We start from the raw sequence: 16,833 nt of genomic DNA, 5'->3' as shown, positions 1-16,833 counted from the left end.
GTACCCCCCAGTGACCTCTTTGTAAGACCAACAATCAGCAGCTAAATTATAGTTTAATTTTTTTGAGTTCTGACATTTCAGTAGACACAGAGGAAACCGAGATGAGCAGCCAGGTTTCTGGGCATATTTATTAAGACCAGGAATGCCACTGCACAAGTGGTGATCAGAGAACAAATGCCATTTCACAATAAATTTTTTTTCAGTGAAAGTTTACACCAGTTCACGGCAAGCAAAGGCCCTCACTCCCTCCACTGTTTGGGAGTGACTCTGCCAACAGGTGAAAAGCCCCACTCAATCCCAATTTGTGTTAACGCCTGTAGGAGGAGAAAAATCAAGATTATTAACTCTAAAATAAAGAAAACCTCCTGATATTCCCACTGTTCTGTGTTTAAGTTTCTTGTGTTAAAACATGACATCTCCTAGTAAAGTGGAATATACTTATACTTAATAATATCTAAATATAGAACAAAAAAGCAGTAAAATCCCATTTCTATACTGCTATTTTCATCTATACATTTTCCTGATAAAACTACCTCTAGAGGTTTGAAATCCCAAGTAAAATAGAGAATACTGTTTCTAATACATTTTAAAAATCAAGCAATAGACAGCAATTTGTCTAACAATTAAAAAATCCATGTATAAACTAACACAACCCTCACCCCTACCACATTACTATTCACTTATATAAAAAGCTCCTCAATTCCAGCCACCTAAATGACTTCAAACAAATAACCCTCTGTGAAACTGAAGAGCTCCCTGCTAGAGTTCCAACAGTGGTGAGAAAAAGGAAGACTTACATATGACCAGACTGTAGTAAAAACTGCAGCTCCACCAAGGAGAACCAGGTTTCCATATTTATCATGGAAGTTGGGCTCAGCTTTACGATGAGCTTGTCTTACTGCAGTGTGCTGAATGCCACGAGCTAAGGAAGGTGAAAGAGAATCACAAGAAATCAGCTCAAATAAATGTTCAGACCATTCACAATCCTCATCTCCCGCCCACAGAGAGGCAAGCAGTGAAAAGCCTTCAAGAAAAGCTGAAAAAAAATTGACTTAGAATTTTCCAATGATTCCAAAACACACGATATGCAGAAAGCCTGGAATTTTGTTTCAGCTTTCCCTATTTCTCTCTAGAAAGTTAAACCTGAAGTTTAATTCCAGTAAGAAAATCCTCTAAATTACCTTTTCCATTAACGTGTTTTCTTTGAGCCCTCAGCGTGGAAATTATTGTATCATATTAAGCACTACTATTTCTCTAATAAAATATTTTGTTAATACTTAAGTTTCAGATTTCTGTATGTAAACATCTGTATTGGCAGTATGTGTACCTAACACAAGCATTTTGAGGGTGAAGCTCATCATCAAATTAAAGGGGTAATATAGTGGGTATGGGTAATACCTTTCTCATTCCCTCAAGATTTTTGGAGGGAGGTGAAAAAGGAAGTGAAAATAACTGTGGGTCTTCACACACAGTAATTACCAGAGAACAAATGACAGGAGGACATCTTCAGGTGGCAGAACATATGAGGTACACTATAAATATGCATTACAAGAGGTACATTCAGCAAGGAGAAGACAACACTGAAGAAACAAACGACCAGGTTGTTTTTCTGATTCTCAAAACACAGAGATTGCTTAGTACTTGTGTACAAAGGGTTTGATGGGGCAGTGGTCTGTGCACAAAGATGGACATTAAAAACTGTAACTATTTAGTTTCAGGTCAATGTTTCACGTTTACCCAGCCAGGACTAGAGAAAACGATGCCATAACGATACCACGTCCCTGTAGGCCTGCACAAGTCTGGCATAAACATAAAAAAAAAAAAGCAGCTTTGAACATCTCCCAAGAGAAACCCAGCTAAGCACGTTTATTTTATGTGCTTGCACATCGTGAACCAGAAGTGGATTTGAGAGGAACGGGGAATGTCACTTGTGTTTAAGGTCTGCTCACTGACTACACCTCACTTCACCTCACAACACCTGGCCGGGCCTCTGGTTACCACCCAGGGGAGAAAAACCCAGAAGGGAACCCAAGGTCAGCTCAAGTAAAACCAGCTGTGAGGTAAAAGAGGTAGGAAAATAGAGGGGAAAAAAATGAAAACAAAACAGCACAAGACAAGAACACAGCTGCCCACAGCCCCTCACGTGTCCTCACGACCCTTCCCGAGGAAAGGGGACCCTCCTTCCCGGGGATGTTCCTCACAGGGACGGCAAGAAACCGCCTCCTCCCGCCACACACCCTCAGCATCTCTGTATCCTCCAGAGAGTCTCCTCCTTGCTTACCGGCGAGGTTGAGAGCGGCCCTGGCCACAGGAAACATCCTGACAGGAGGCGTGGAGCCGGCGGGACCCGGGTACCCTTGGCGAGCGGTGAAAAACAAAATGGTGGCGCCGGAAGTCTCCGGGTGAAGGCGCCGCCGAGCGGAGCCCCGTGGGTAACGCAGGGGCGGAAGGACGGAGCCGCCTCGCTACGGTGGAGCGGGAGCAGGGGAGGTTCGGTAGGAATGCGGGCTCCCGTTTTGCTGACAGGATTTCCGCGAAGGGAAGGGACCCGCGGGGCTGTGGGGGAGGGAAGGGGTAACTGTGCTCTGGCGAAGTGTTCAGTCGCAGTGTCAGGATGGCCGAGTGGTCTAAGGCGCCAGACTCAAGGCGTTCCGCGCCTTCCCGCGGCGGATTGGGTGTTCTGGTCTCCGTATGGAGGCGTGGGTTCGAATCCCACTTCTGACACCACCTTTTTATTTTTTCCTTTTTTTCCTGGATTAAATTAAATTAATATAAAAGGCCAAAGGGATGCAAGCAGAGTTTAATATCAAAAGAAAACGCAGCGCGGCCGCGGAGACAGAAGTTATTTTCGCGTCCTCAAATTGGATCATAGAATTTTCAAGGATGGAAGGGACCTTTAACGTCATCTATTTCCAACCCCTCTACCATGTTCAGGGTCACCTCCCACCAGCTCAGGTTGCTCAGAGCCCCATCCAGCCTGCACTTCAAAACTTCCAGGGATGGGGCAGCCTGTGCCAGGGTCTCACCACCCTCATGGGCAACAACTTCTTCCTAACATCCAATCTAAATCTCCCTCCTCCACTTTGAATCCATTCCCCCACTCCTCCCATACCTGACAGCCTAAAAATTCCCTCAGCCCCTTTCCTGGAGCATCCTGCAGATCCTGGAAAGCTCCAATGAGGTCTCCTCGGAGCCTTCTCCTCTCCAGACTGAACAACCCCAACTCTCAGAGGAGCTCTGAGCATCCTCGTGGCCCTTCCGTACACACGTTCCATCACCTCCATGACTTTCTTATAATAGACAAAAGAAAATCCGAAGCACAAGGGAAACTACGTGGTTTTCTTTCTCTTTTTTTTTAACGCTTCAGAGCCTGAGACACCCGGGCTGAGGCTTTCCCGAGCACGTTTACGTTTTTTAACATTTTAAAGACACGACTCAACAACAGACTTGCGTGTATAAAACGGAGCAATCGTCACCCCTTGGAGATGAAGTTCCTCGGTGTTTTACTCAAGATTCCTTTTTTTTTTTTTTTGGTTCCTCAGGGCTTACCCCGGGGAGGCCTGGTGGCGGTGCTATCCCGCGGGACGCCGCGCACCTTACACATTGGCGGCATTTAAAGAGCCGCGGATGCCGAGCAAAGCCTGGGTGCTTTCTCAAGGTGAGGGAAGAGCTCCCGGGTCCCCGCACCCTCCTGAAGCACCCTAACACCCCCCTGCATACCGATGACACCCCCGGGGTCCCGTCCCGCCCGTCCCGGGCACCGCCAATCAGGGGCCTCCAGCTCGCCGCGCTCCTATGGGCTACGGGCACCCCAGGCCGCAGGCGGGATCAGCCAATCACAAGCCGACATTGAGTCGCGGGCCGGCTCCGCAGTCAATCGGAAGCGTCTGCTCGGAGCCCGCCAATGGGCGTGAGGCAGCGGAGCGGGGCGGTGATGGCGGCGGTGCCGAGGCTGGTGCTGCTGCTGCTGCTGGCGGCCTGGGGAGCGCCGGGCACCGCGGGGCAGAAGCGGAAGGAGGTGAGGGAACCCTCCTCGCCTCCCCGGGAGAACTGCTGGGTCGGGTCAGGTCAGGCTGTTCCCCCGGTGAGGTGGAGGGCGGGCCGCGCCACGCACCTCGGTTCGCCCGCGGGCCTCCCCAGCCGGAGGTTCGGCTGACTGAGGGGAAAGGCGGTGGGCACCCGGGCGGAGCGCTTGTGTTTCTAGAATCACAGAGTTTTAATTTGTCTCGTGGGATTTTTTTTGTTTTTTAAATTTTTTTTTTAATTATTAATTTTCCACGGAGTTTCACTCCAGGTTCTTGGGTTCTTCTGAAAAAGCCCCGTGAGAGCCCTGTCCTCCTGCAGTGTGAGATCCAGGGGGGTGAGGGGGTTGGGGGTGTCTGCACTGCCTCCTCTCTGGTTGCAATCACAACAGACTCGGAGAGTTAGGGTGGTTCAGTCTGGAGAGGAGAAGGCTCCGAGGAGACCTCACTGGAGCCTTCCAGGATCTGCGGGATGCTCCAGGAAAGGGGCTGAGGGAATTTTTAGGCTGTCAGGTATGGGAGGAGTGGGGGAATGGATTCAAAGTGGAGGAGGGGAGATTTAGATTGGATGTTAGGAAGAAGTTATTGCCCATGAGGGTGGTGAGTCTCTGGCACAGGTTGCCCAAGCCCCATCCCTGGAAGTTTTGAAGTGCAGGCTGGATGGGGCTCTGAGCAACCTGAGCTGGTGGGAGGTGTCCCTGCCCATGGCAGGGGTTGTGGAACTAAATAAAGGTCCCTTCCATCCTTGAAAATTCTGTGATTTTAAGTGTCACTTATTGCCACCCACTTGGCTCCTGGGGTTTGTCAGGTTCCCTCTGTGCATACTCATGCCAGTCAAAGAGTAGTTCATCATTTGCCCTGAAGTATTTATCTGAAAAAGTGCATTAATAAGGAGTAGAGGTGTAATTTATGCTAAATGTAACACTGGGGGGTTTGCTGCTGACCTAATAATACTTCATTGTGTAACATGGGAGAGTTGGTTGGCTCGTTCTTAAGGAAGACTTTAGTGTTGAATGATTCTGAGTTCTCCAAATATTTGCTCAATCAAGTTTTTTTCCAGCAATGCTGTGTTAGCTTTTGAGTTCACTTCCATAGGGCTCCCATCTCCAGCATTGATTCCACTTCTACCAAGTTTTGAAAACTGAACCAGAGGTGTGATGCTTAGTGCCAAATAAACAGCGTGGAGTAGTTTGTACACCTGAAAGAAACCTTAAAATTGGCAACATGAGAAAGTGTCATAGAATCATAGAATTGGCTGGGTTGGAAGGGACCTCAGAGATCATCAAGTCCAACCCTTGAACCACCGTTGAGGTTGCTAGACCATGGCACTCAGTGCCACATCCAGTCTCTTTTTAAATATCTCCAGACACGGAGAATCCACTACTTCCCTGGGCAGCCCATTCCAATGGCTGATCATCCTCTCCAGAAAGAAATTCTTTCTCATCTCCAACCTAAACCTCCCCTGGCACAACTTGAGACCCTGCCCTCTTGTCTTGCTGAGAGTTGCCTGGGAAAAGAGCCCAACCCCCCCCTGGCTCCAACCTCCTTTCAGGGAGTTGTAGAGAGTGATGAGGTCTCCCCTGAGCCTCCTCCAGCCTGAACACCCCCAGCTCCCTCAGCCTCTCCTCACAGGAATTCTGCTGGATCCCTTCACCAGCCCAGTTGCCTCCTTTGGACCTGCTCCAGCACCTCAGTCTCCTTCCTGAGCTGAGGGGCCCAGAACTGGACACAGGACTCAAGTTGTGGCCTCACCAGGGCTGAGTACAGGGGCAGTGTCAGTGAGCTGAGAGTCTGACCCAGTGTGTGTAACACCAAATGCTTTTAAGTGTGTGCATTATTAAGTGGTTAAAAGTCAATTAATTTTATTAACATGACCATCAAAAGGATCAGTGATTGCCTCCAGGAATCCTGAGGAAGTGTTACACTGTGTGGTCAGTGTTCTTATGAAATAAGTACTGTGGAACTGGGGGAAAACTCAATTCGTCAAGTGTTTCTCTGACTTGCTTTTCAGATGGTTTTATCAGAAAAAGTGACCCAGCTGATGGAGTGGGCCAGCAAAAGATCTGTTATCCGAATGAATGGAGACAAATTTCGACGCCTTGTGAAGGCACCACCCAGAAATTACTCAGTGATTGTGATGTTCACTGCTCTTCAGCCTCACAGACAGTGTGTTGTGTGCAAGTATGAGCTTCATTTACTCCTAAGTTAGAATTTCAGAAGTCATTGTATGCTTTGTAGCAAGTTAAATTTAAGGACAGGATAAAGCTTTCAGGGATGTGGGAGGAATACACTGTGACTCGTTAGAGCTGGATTAGCTTTGAATTTAAATGTGCTGGAATATGTGTGTAATACTTAAGTGAGAAAACAACATGGTAATTAATTAATCTCCCTCCTAAAATAATTGCTGCTTTGCCAAAGCAATGCTAACACTGACCAGTTTCTGGAGAAAGAGTGAAAACCTTCCTGGCATGAGCTGCTGAAGAAGTTGTTATAGAATTACTGCTAGCCATGGAGCCTAACAGCTGCTGTTAATTCATTATGCTGATTGGCACTTAGTTACAACTTTAATATGCTGGCCCCTTAGCCATCTTTTGGGTTTTGTGTATTAAACTGGAGGTGGCAGAGATCTGTAAAGATGCTTTTTGTACCTAGTTAGTTGAATTTAATTAGTTTCCCGTATTCTGATATGGAAAAGAGGCCCCACCTGTACTCATTGTGGTGCTCTGTGGACTAGCAAATCACTGAAATGTGAAATTCCAATCAGAAATTACCAGTGCTTGTGTTTGTGGACTCAACAAAACTTACCCCTGGTATTTAAAACCAAAACCCAAACAGAACAGCTGTGCCAGATGCTTCACTTAATTGTTAGATAAGTGCCTGGCCTTTAGATTTAACCATAGGGAATTAGTGGAGGGGTGTGTGGGGTGCACCCATTAATGGGGTGGGTGGCTACAGTTCCCCCAGGTGTTCTTTAAGTTGTGTTCTGGACAGCCATGTGATGCATCCTCTCACTTTGGGTGTTTTCCAGGCAAGCTGATGAGGAATACCAAATCCTGGCCAACTCCTGGAGATATTCCAGTGCATTTACCAATAAGATTTTTTTTGCTATGGTTGATTTTGATGAAGGCTCAGATGTATTTCAGATGGTAATGTATTTTTTTTTTCTTCTCTTCTAACATTGTTTTTATTTTGGATTTTTGAGACTGAGAGCAAGAAGGTAAAGATTTATACAGAACTTAGAGTTATTAATGATTAATTATATGTAATTAATGGTGGAATTGAGCAGTTAAAAGTCATCACTCAGAAGAAATTGGGAGATGAGCAGAGGGCAGTAGGGTGTTGGCAGTAATCTCACCAGAACTGACAAACCTGGCACAGGCATAAGGAGTGTACTGGCTTCTCTGACTATTTTTTTTTATTTTTTAAAATGAGTTTGTCTTTAAGAATAACTTAACAGTGTAACTTTTTTAATGGAATTCTTTTATGACACATGAAACATCAAGGTAGAAAGCACTGGTGTCATCACAACAGCTATTACAATTTTTAGATTTGAATTTTAGTTTGGGTTAACTTTTCAAGTACTCATTTTCCTCTTCCTTTCAAGTAGTCATTTTCCTCTTCCTTTACCAATGTATAACCAGTTGGTTGTTTTTTAAAAATGTGTGAAAACATTACAGGTAGTCTTGCAATTGTTTATTAATAGTTCATTATAGTTTTGCAAGTCATCTCTTTTTAAGACACACTCATCTCTATTTAAAAGCTGCTTGATTTAGGCTTTGGTATGTTCTTTAATGAAATCTTTGGGACTGGAGAAGTGGAAAGGGATGTTTTTTATTATTCTTGTTAAATTAGTTACATCAAAAATTCAGTTATTAAGCTATGGCCTTTAAAGATTATTGTAAATAGTCCTATTTTGCAGACTTCTCTTTCAGGAATAGTATTTAGAGAAGGAACAGATTGAAAATAACTGAAATATTGTGGGAAAAACTGCTAGGAAAAGAGAGAACTTGATTTTTTAAACAACTACTTTTATCTACCTATTGTAACCTCCTCTTAACTGGTCTGAATCTTTTGCATCTGTAGCTGTAGTTCTGAGTACTAACAAGGAAATATTAATCACTTTAAAAAGCATGCTCAATTGTGCTTAAAAAAAAAAAAAAAGCCTATTCACAAGTAAGTTTTTTCCTAAAATATCCAGAGCAACCAGTGACAGAGCTAAAAAAAATTGTGCCTCTCTCTACTAAAAGGACAAAACAGCAAGGACCAGTAAAGGGAAATTGCAGGAATAACTGGCTACTTTTATGAAATCAAAGAAATGCAAGGTGCTGTGTGCTGCCTTTTTAAAAGTCATTGTCAGTGAAGTCAGTTTTTTGAATAGTTACTTTGAACAGTTAACTTTTTCTGATTGATTCAGTGACGCTGTTGCATGATACAAGTGGGATAGGATTGTGGTGCTAAACAGACCTCTCTTTTGTCTGAATTTTCCACATCCAGCTCAACATGAATTCTGCTCCAACCTTCATTAACTTCCCTGCCAAAGGGAAGCCCAAACGTGGTGACACCTACGAGCTGCAGGTGCGTGGCTTTGCAGCTGAGCAGCTTGCTCGTTGGGTGGCTGACAGGACAGATGTCAATGTAAGTACCTACAGCTTCTCCCCACCACCACCTCTCACCACCCCTGCAGCACTTCTTTGCTGTGTAACCCCAGCTGTGAAATCCATCAGTGGTGTTTCTGGTACTCTAAATAGTTCTTGTCTACAAAATCTGGTTTGGAGACACCACTTCATCTTTCAGTTTCACTGCGTTCTGTGTTCCAATATTTTGTGGAATTCTGTGTTCAATAAGCTGCTAAAACTCATCTCATTCCTTCTCCCTCTTCTGTTCCTCTGGAAGAAAAGCAATCTTTAAATTATTAGGTGCAGTAAAGGTGTATAAAACTCAAGTTACAGTAATGAGGGAAGAACCATTCCATAATTCTCCAGTCAGAAAGTTTCTGTGTCCTTTTTGATACTGTTTTCCACTCTAATAAATTCTGTGTTTTGTTAGAAGGAGTGCAGGTGTAATACAGAATCCCACTGAGGGACAGTAATCAAGATATCTTCTGTTTAGATCCGTGTGATAAGGCCACCAAACTATGCTGGGCCACTGATGTTGGGGCTGCTGCTGGCTGTCATTGGAGGGCTTGTGTATTTACGTGGAAGCAATCTGGATTTTCTGTATAATAAAACTGGTTGGGCATTTGCTGCTTTGGTGAGTAATTATAACTCTTGTCTGCCTGTTGTCCAGAGGTTTGTAGCAATTTGGGTCTCTAAAGCTTTTGTAAAAATGCTTAAATAGAGGTAGAAGAAAATGAAGTATGTTTAGTTTTACTTTTTGGTAGTCTGGTAATATGATTTGATCTGAATCTTGTCAGCTAATGCTTGGTTAGGTGCTTGTTATACAAATCAAAGGTAGGACAACTCATAGCCTAAGGTTATGTTCCAAACCAGTACATTTTGGTATGAAATGAAAAAATAAGTTATAATAATAATTAAAAAATCCTTTTAAAATAGTGTTTCTTCTTTCCTCTTCAGTGTTTTGTGTTAGCAATGACATCTGGCCAGATGTGGAACCACATTAGGGGCCCACCCTATGCTCATAAGAATCCCCATACAGGACAAGTGGTAAGTAAATTTTTTTTTTTTTTTTTTTTTTTTTTTTTTTTTTTTTTTCTTTCCTTCTCTTTTTTTTCTTTCTGCATTTCCGTGGTATTTCTACAGAATCAGGCTGATGCTGAAGGAGGGAAGTCAGAGTGAAAATTCTATTCACTCTTATTCTATTCACGCTTATTTCTTAGTAAGGTCTGGAGGGAGCAAGGCAAGTTAGAGAGCTGTTGATTAGTTCAGAGGATCTGTCTTTTCTAAAAATATGCCTGAAAAAGCATTTTGTGCAAAACAGGAGTGTTAGAGCTCCAGTCAAGATTTAGGTGTTCTTCCAATTAGCTTTATCCTTTTCTTGGCTCAAATAGAAGAAACTCTGTTTGCAAACTCCTATTTCAGTCTGAAGAAGCCAAAAAATACTGATCTTAATCCAAAACCAAGTGCCCTGTTGTGTAATTGTGTGGTAACTTCAACCCTTCCCTGGAGTTCCATTTTCATAGGAAGACCATTCCTACAGATTCTTGTTCAAGGTTTTGTGAATTCTGTAGGAATGGTGGCAGTAGTTCTGGGATGTTCTAAATTGTTTAGAGGGTTTTTTGGATGGATTGCTTTCTGTGCTCAGTAATAAGCTTTTAAGAGAGAGAATAAAAAAAGCAATACTTAGATGAGAAATACTTACTTTTTGGAGGAAACATAATGACAGAACTTTTTTGCTTAGGTTCTGAGGATAGTTTATTTTACATTACCTTATCTCTTCCATCTCTCTGACCTCATTTATCTCTTTTAAACCATTCCTATTTGTTCTCATGTTTTCTTTTCAGGATTTATTTACCCGTAACTCTGTCTTGTACTCATATTGTATCTCTGCTGATGGAGAGATGTAATAGTTCTACATTGCTACCAGCAAAATAAAAGTGTTTATCTTGAGTCTAATAATTTAAGCAGTCGTGTTGCTGAGCTTGGCCAGTTCATGTTTAACCTGATCTTTTTGGCTCAGACCTTCATCTGTTACTTCCATATGAAAACATCTGTCTTTGACATTCTTGAGGTAAATTAAGGTCTAGTGACCTAAGGCTTACAAAATCTTATTCCTGGGTAAAATAAGTTTTAACATCACTTGAAATACACTGCTCTGTGCATAATACAGAATGAGATCTGCTGTAAAGGAGTCAGAATGGATTGAGGGTGTTGCAGCTCTTCAGGTACTTACACATCACATGTTGGATTTTGCTCAAAAGGGAATCAATTTTTTGAAATGTCCTTTCTTGGCTGATTGGGTCCATCAGGCCTCTTTTCATCTATAAAAAGTGGATATGCTTATCTTAACTTTTTTTGTCTACTTGGATATAACATCATGATCAGAATGATGTAGAGCTTCCCACACGGGATTAAAAGATATTATTCTTCCAGAAATTTCAGATTTTCACTTAGCCTAGTTGATGAGTAAGCCATTAACATAAATAAAACTGAGCCAGCTTACTGAGTGGAAGTTCTCATGTTTTAAATGTTTCCTTGAAAACACTTCCTTTGATTCTTCTGTTTACATCAAACCTGAGCCTTTCTGAGACTAAAGAATAAAGCTTCAATGTTATTGGAGCTATTTTCCCTGGTATACCATCAAAAAGATTTCAAGTGCTGGTTCTGGTGAGTAGGGTTCACATCCAGATTAAAGAGACAGTCCCTAAGATGAGGGTAACCTAAGGATCTAAGGGAATGGATCAGACTTGAACCATGGTGGGTTCAGGAGGACAGAATTACAGAATTTTCCCTGATGGGCAGGGGATCTGGACCATGAAGGTCGTAGCTGCCCTTGCATTTGGTATAATCTGACTGGTATTTTAAGATGATTGTGCATCATAATGGAAGAAGGATTCTTTGGTGCTGCCACAGCTTCCCCCCAAAATCAGTAGTCAACAGATGCAATTGTTTATGCTGCAGCTTCTGTCTCTGGAAAGAGACAGAGTAGTACCCAGTTCCAGGCTCTGGAGCTGTTGTTAATCATGTCAAAGTTGACTTCAGCCTTTTCTAAATTCAATTCCTCTTTGTCTCTTACAGAACTATATCCATGGAAGCAGCCAAGCCCAGTTTGTGGCAGAAACACACATTGTTCTTCTGTTTAGTATCCTTCCTACTGAGAATCATGTGGTTGGTGCCTACTTTTCTGTTCACATATGCTGCTGCCTTTTCCATGAGAGCACTTTGTCAAGGCTCAAAACTGTCACCTAATACTGATGCAGAAGCTTGTGAAGCCTTCCCATGTTGACAGCTCTGCCTTTCCTATGGATAGAAAAATGTGTACTGCTTTTCTTCCTTACTGACTGAACACAGTTAAAGATGTGAATCTTTGTTGAATCATAAGATTATTCAGGGTAGACCCCACTCCTCTGTGCATGTCTCTTATTTTTTCAATGTTACTTACTCAGTTCTTGCTTTGCTGCTTAATTCCTCACTCTCTTATTGATCTTCTGTTTCTTTCCTTACCTTCTTTGCTTCTAATCTTACCACTCGTTCCTGCTAAGGATTCAGGATTTTTCCATGGCAATATTATGCCATCAAGAAAGGCAAGTGGAAAAATGCAGGTTGAGAGTTTTGCCTTTCTCATCTATATAAAAATGTTTGTTTGGATTCATAAGAATACTCTAAAATTCAATCTTCTTTTCTGTTGTTTTTGACCCATCACCTGTAACTTTAGTCTTTGTCTCATCACCTGTGTCAGCATGAGCATTCTTTTAGATTTTACTCAGGATTTTAAGATTTTATTTAACATTATTTGTCTTGCAGCTTCATACTCCTAAACTGTTTCCATTTGGAAGTACACAAGTATACAGATGTACTACAGGCACATAATTTCAAAATGGTATTTAAAGTACCTGTCCCCTTCACTGCTTGACAGTGGTTTACAAGTCTATTCTGTTGCAACAGAAGTGTTCTTTAAGAGTGAACATCTGCTCATTTCTCCCTTTTTTCTTCTTGTTTTGTGTCTTCAGAGTCCTAATTTCTGCAAGTGATGCAATGAAGCTTTTGTAACAATATAAACCAAGCACTTAATGTTTAAATCTCGTGATGGTAGAATTTTGTTTGCTTGCTCCATATTATCCAAGATACTTTTTAAACTTCTATTTCAAGGGGGACTTCTCATGCTTTTGAAATTCTTACTGTGCTCCTGTTGCACTCAGATTCCACCTAGAAACTTTTTTATTGATGCTTACTTTTCTTACTGCAATCTGCAAGTTCCTGGGGACATTTAAAATGGTAGAAGTCAGAAAGGTCTCTGTAGGCTGCATTTCTTTTCTTGTGCTGAAGGGTGAAAGTGAAAGACTTCTTAATGGTCCCACTGCAGTCAATGCTAATTACTTCTCATTTCAGGAGAAGGATTGGGCCTGAACATCTCCAGTGAAATGGAATGAAATCTTTGGGAATTCTCTCTTTTGTTCCACAGGACCCATTCTTTGCAAATGTCAGGCCTTTTAAGTTGTTTGAGCTTCCTTAGTTTTACAAGCTTTAATTGTATGCGTTTTATTCATTCTGTTATCCTTTTGGGATAACAGAATTATCCCAAACAAATCCTTTTGGGATTTTTCAGTGGAACAGAAAAGTAGTAGGAGTGGACTGAGCTCTCTGGGAAGAAATGCTCTTTAATTACAAACTGAGATAACAAAGTAATATTTTTAATTTTGTGTCAGGACCTACTAAACTTTCCAGTTTGTATTTTAAACTTTGTATTAATTTGAAAGTTGACATTGAGTGCCTTTAGGTTGCTTTTTTCCCCTGTCAGTTGCTGGTTTGGTTGGGAAGTCTGATTTTTACAGCGACTTTTAATTATGGTGTGGGAGCTGAGTTTGAGACTAGAAGTGTTACATTGCTTCTGTATTTTTTTGATTTAGCCTTAAATAGCATTTGTAGATGGTGGTGTCACTTTAGGAATGGTACTCCTCCACGAAGCTGCTACTTCTGACATGGATGTAGGGAAGAGAAAAAGTAAGTGCTAATATTTTTCTCTCTGAAGGAGGCATATTGAGTAAAGGCTTTGTAGATACTGTTTACTAGAAATGCTTTTGCACTGTGGGTTTCCTTCCCACCTCTAAGCAGAAGTGAGTTGTGGTTTTTTAGCAGCATCTGGAGCTGCTTAGCAAATGGCAAGATAAATCAAAGCCTTTTTGGGGGGTGGGGAGATATAAAGATGCTTTGCAGCATTTTCTAGTAAGGGAGAACAGGGACTTTGTTTCAAAGCACTGGTATAAAATAGATTTACAGGAGGAATTTGGAAGAAAATTGGTATTGATTGAGTTCTTAATGACTCTTAACAGAATCTTATTTTACCAACTCTATAAATATTACAGAATGCTTTTGAAAACCCCAGTCATGGTGGTGTTTTGGGGGAGAACTGTCACATTACCAGTGTCTTATTCTTCATCTCTTCCAGTCATGTGCATTGCTGGTATTGGCTTGGTGGTGCTGTTCTTCAGCTGGTTGCTGTCTGTCTTCAGATCCAAATACCATGGCTACCCATACAGGTACTTCTGCTGTTTGGTCATTGTTTTCCTGTGCATTTGGCAATACACAACACAGCTGTGGGGAAGGAAGTGGGTTAAACACAAATGAGGACTTAAAGATGAAGAGTGATACAAGAAGTTTGGGGTTTCCATCTGGACTGCATGTTTACCAGTCAGTCTCTTACTGCTGGCTGGTGTTTCCTTCTTTGGTAAGAACAGACTGGCAAAAGGGCTATTTCCTGAAATCTAATTCAGTGGGAAATAATCTTTTAAAAACACCCCACTTGCTTTTTAAAGAGTGGCAGTATTAGTCAGTATAATCACCAGAAATTTGCTAGATATCACAATTTTTCAGTCTGCCCAAAGAAAAGATTTTGGAGTATTCCTTTTCACACCATTAAATATTAGAAAATATTTCTATTTTCATAGTTATGTCTCAAACAACATATACTAAACACAAATGTCTTTTATTTTTATTCTACATATTCATACATCTTGATTATTAATCCTTTTTTAACAAAGAGGGTGGTTCATGCTTTGAAGTTGCATAAATTTTGGGGTTGCTGCTCTGAAGAGTCTTGGCCTATTAATTGACTGCTTTATATATATATATATGACATATTGATCATATATATATATTTATATATATATAGATCTCTTGCCTGTTTTTATGAGGTTTTAGGCATTTTGAAGGAATAAATATATGTTGAGGGACCATCTTCTAGCCATGTCATCTTCTGCAAAGAGTTTAATAAGGATAATCCCATATGCAAATACTATCCCTTTCCTATGAGGCCACAGTTCTTATTTTAAAATATCTGAATAAAAGCTTGTTATTTCATAAAGACTTGTCAAGATGAGAAGAGAGCTGAACTTACTCTCTTTCAGCTTCTATTCTGGTTTAAACAATTGCCTTGCATACTTCTAACTTTGTAGGTTTTGTTTTCTTGCTTTTAAACAACTTCTCCACAGCTGCATAGTTGCATCAGGCCCCATTTCTCATTCTGACTTTCTTGACATACTTGAAAGCTGAGTGGAATATTGCACAGTTTTGTATCTTTTAAAATTAACAAGAATGTTTGTTACTTTGTTCCTACAGTTTCCTAATGAGCTAAAGAATTCCAGAGTCTGTAACATCAGCAAGGTGGTGACTCTCAGCTTGGGTGTGATGGAATGGAAGAGCTAAATGTGTGTGGTTCATGCTACCTCTCTTTACACAGAACGAGATAGTTGAACACTGAACCAAAGACAATGTGTGTAGTGCCTTAAATTTAACAAGCAGTTTGTTCTGAAGGACACAGAGTATTAAGATGCAATCTTGTTTTTTTTGTAAGCTTTACGTCTTCTTAAACAACTTGTAGTGAAATTCAGAACCTAATGCTTAGAACCACCTTTCCATAGACTAACTAGACACAGGACTTTAAATTCAGTTGGATAATCAGTTTTCCAAATGGTTGTTTTCCCCCTCAAAATATTTATCACTTTATTTCCTGTTTGTGCACAGCAGGTGACAATAGCTTCTCTGTCATGCTTTTTCATGGTTTAGAAAGTATCTTCATGCACCTGGGAATCTTTTCCTTTACTTGGTATGTGACCCTTGGACCACACTTAAAATTTCAGTGTGGAATGTGTACATCCTACAGCTGTGTCTTGTTTTTGAGAAGGATACTTCATTGCTGTATGATGCAAAAGGTTTCACAGAGTAAGGGAGAATTTTCAACAGGTGGATTCAAGTTAGTAATTCAAATATTCATTAAAAATTTCCTTTGCCAAATGCTGAAACTATGACAGTTAAGTTGTAAATGTTAACTCAAAAACAAAAAAAAAAGTGACCAACACTCATTCTCACAAACACAAACCAAAATGTAACTAGTTGTCTGAATTAAAGGTTGCCAACTTACTTAGAAGTTATTGACAACCCAATGGGTATCAGATTTTTAGTCACTATGTAAGTTCTTGCATTCTCCATTTACTTTCTCCAAGTTTTTATCCTTGGGGAGAATATGGGAGTGGGAAAAGATAGGTAATCCCAGGATAAATATTGTTACCCCAGGGAGATTTCTTAGCCTTTCAATTGAATGTACCTCTTGCCTCTCCTTTTGTTCTCTGATGTCACAAAGATATTTTGCCTTAAAGATTCTTGAGTGGAAGATGCTGTGCCTCAGCCTGAACAGTTGTGTAGTTCAGCACCTGTACTGCAGGGAAATTTTGCAGCCTGATTCAGCAATGCTTTGTTCTGTAGGCTGTGCTGGCCTTGGAGGTCACTAGTCAGGGGAAAATATGGGATATTTGTCTCCTGCTTCTGCCTCTCCCCTGTGTCAAGGGGTTCCAGAATTTGGATGCTTTAGGTTGAAGCTCAGAAAGGACTATATGTTTCACAGTAGAATGTTATACAAGTTTGCTAAATTAACACACATCTCAAGTGCCTTAACTTTACTAATTTAGTTGTTTTGATGTTTCAGCTTGTTGAAATGCATTTTTTTCCCATGCCATTCACAATGACAAGCCTTAGTGGAATGGATAAATTGTGTGTCTGACTGGATTTTGGACAAGTTTTAATAAAATTTTTTAGCCTAATCCATGCTCCTGTGTCTTTTGACTTGAACATGAAGCAAATCTCTCTTCTTCCACTATTGTTTGAATGTTTTAATAAAAATGCCTTTATAGTAAATAACCTGA

The 16,833-nt window shown here is 41.2% G+C and overlaps 2 protein-coding genes and 1 non-coding gene across 3 annotated transcripts; 2 read left to right on the top strand and 1 right to left on the bottom strand.

The window, feature by feature from the left end:
- Positions 1–102: 102 nt before the first annotated feature.
- On the bottom strand, positions 103–2,498 carry LOC103534153 (cytochrome c oxidase subunit 7B, mitochondrial). Its single transcript, XM_008500086.2, has 3 exons — positions 2,282–2,498; positions 798–922; positions 103–314 (listed from the first exon to the last, which is right to left on the bottom strand). Exons 1-3 carry the CDS (start codon positions 2,316–2,318, stop codon positions 240–242), a joined length of 237 nt encoding a protein of 78 aa, XP_008498308.1. The 5' UTR covers positions 2,319–2,498; the 3' UTR covers positions 103–239.
- A 110-nt stretch (positions 2,499–2,608) lies between these two features.
- Positions 2,609–2,724, top strand: TRNAL-CAA. The gene is made up of 2 exons: positions 2,609–2,646; positions 2,679–2,724. It is a non-coding gene; the product is annotated as a tRNA-Leu (tRNA).
- A 1,185-nt stretch (positions 2,725–3,909) lies between these two features.
- Positions 3,910–16,735, top strand: MAGT1 (magnesium transporter 1). Its single transcript, XM_008500085.2, has 10 exons — positions 3,910–4,018; positions 6,034–6,203; positions 7,051–7,168; positions 8,517–8,657; positions 9,132–9,272; positions 9,596–9,685; positions 11,717–11,780; positions 13,565–13,639; positions 14,085–14,175; positions 15,254–16,735. Exons 1-10 carry the CDS (start codon positions 3,935–3,937, stop codon positions 15,267–15,269), a joined length of 990 nt encoding a protein of 329 aa, XP_008498307.1. The 5' UTR covers positions 3,910–3,934; the 3' UTR covers positions 15,270–16,735.
- Positions 16,736–16,833: the final 98 nt, after the last annotated feature.

Source organism: Calypte anna, chromosome 4, assembly GCF_003957555.1.
Source record: "Calypte anna isolate BGI_N300 chromosome 4, bCalAnn1_v1.p, whole genome shotgun sequence".
Classification (NCBI taxonomy): domain Eukaryota; kingdom Metazoa; phylum Chordata; class Aves; order Apodiformes; family Trochilidae; genus Calypte; species Calypte anna.
Note: the sequence above shows the minus strand (reverse complement) of the source record. Positions and strands in the feature narration are given on the sequence as shown.

Excerpts from the sequence above, each read along its gene's own strand:
- LOC103534153 (XM_008500086.2), bottom strand. The coding sequence starts at position 2,318 with ATGTTTCCTGTGGCCAGGGCCGCTCTCAACCTCGCCG. Across the intron at positions 923-2,281 it reads GGCCGCTCTCAACCTCGCCG|CTCGTGGCATTCAGCACACT; the intron begins GTAAGCAAGGAG and ends CACCTTCCTTAG. Across the intron at positions 315-797 it reads TTACTACAGTCTGGTCATAT|GCGTTAACACAAATTGGGAT; the intron begins GTAAGTCTTCCT and ends CTCCTCCTACAG.
- MAGT1 (XM_008500085.2), top strand. The coding sequence starts at position 3,935 with ATGGCGGCGGTGCCGAGGCTGGTGCTGCTGCTGCTGCTGGCGGCCTGG. Across the intron at positions 9,686-11,716 it reads ATCCCCATACAGGACAAGTG|AACTATATCCATGGAAGCAG; the intron begins GTAAGTAAATTT and ends TGTCTCTTACAG. Across the intron at positions 11,781-13,564 it reads ACACATTGTTCTTCTGTTTA|ATGGTGGTGTCACTTTAGGA; the intron begins GTATCCTTCCTA and ends TAGCATTTGTAG.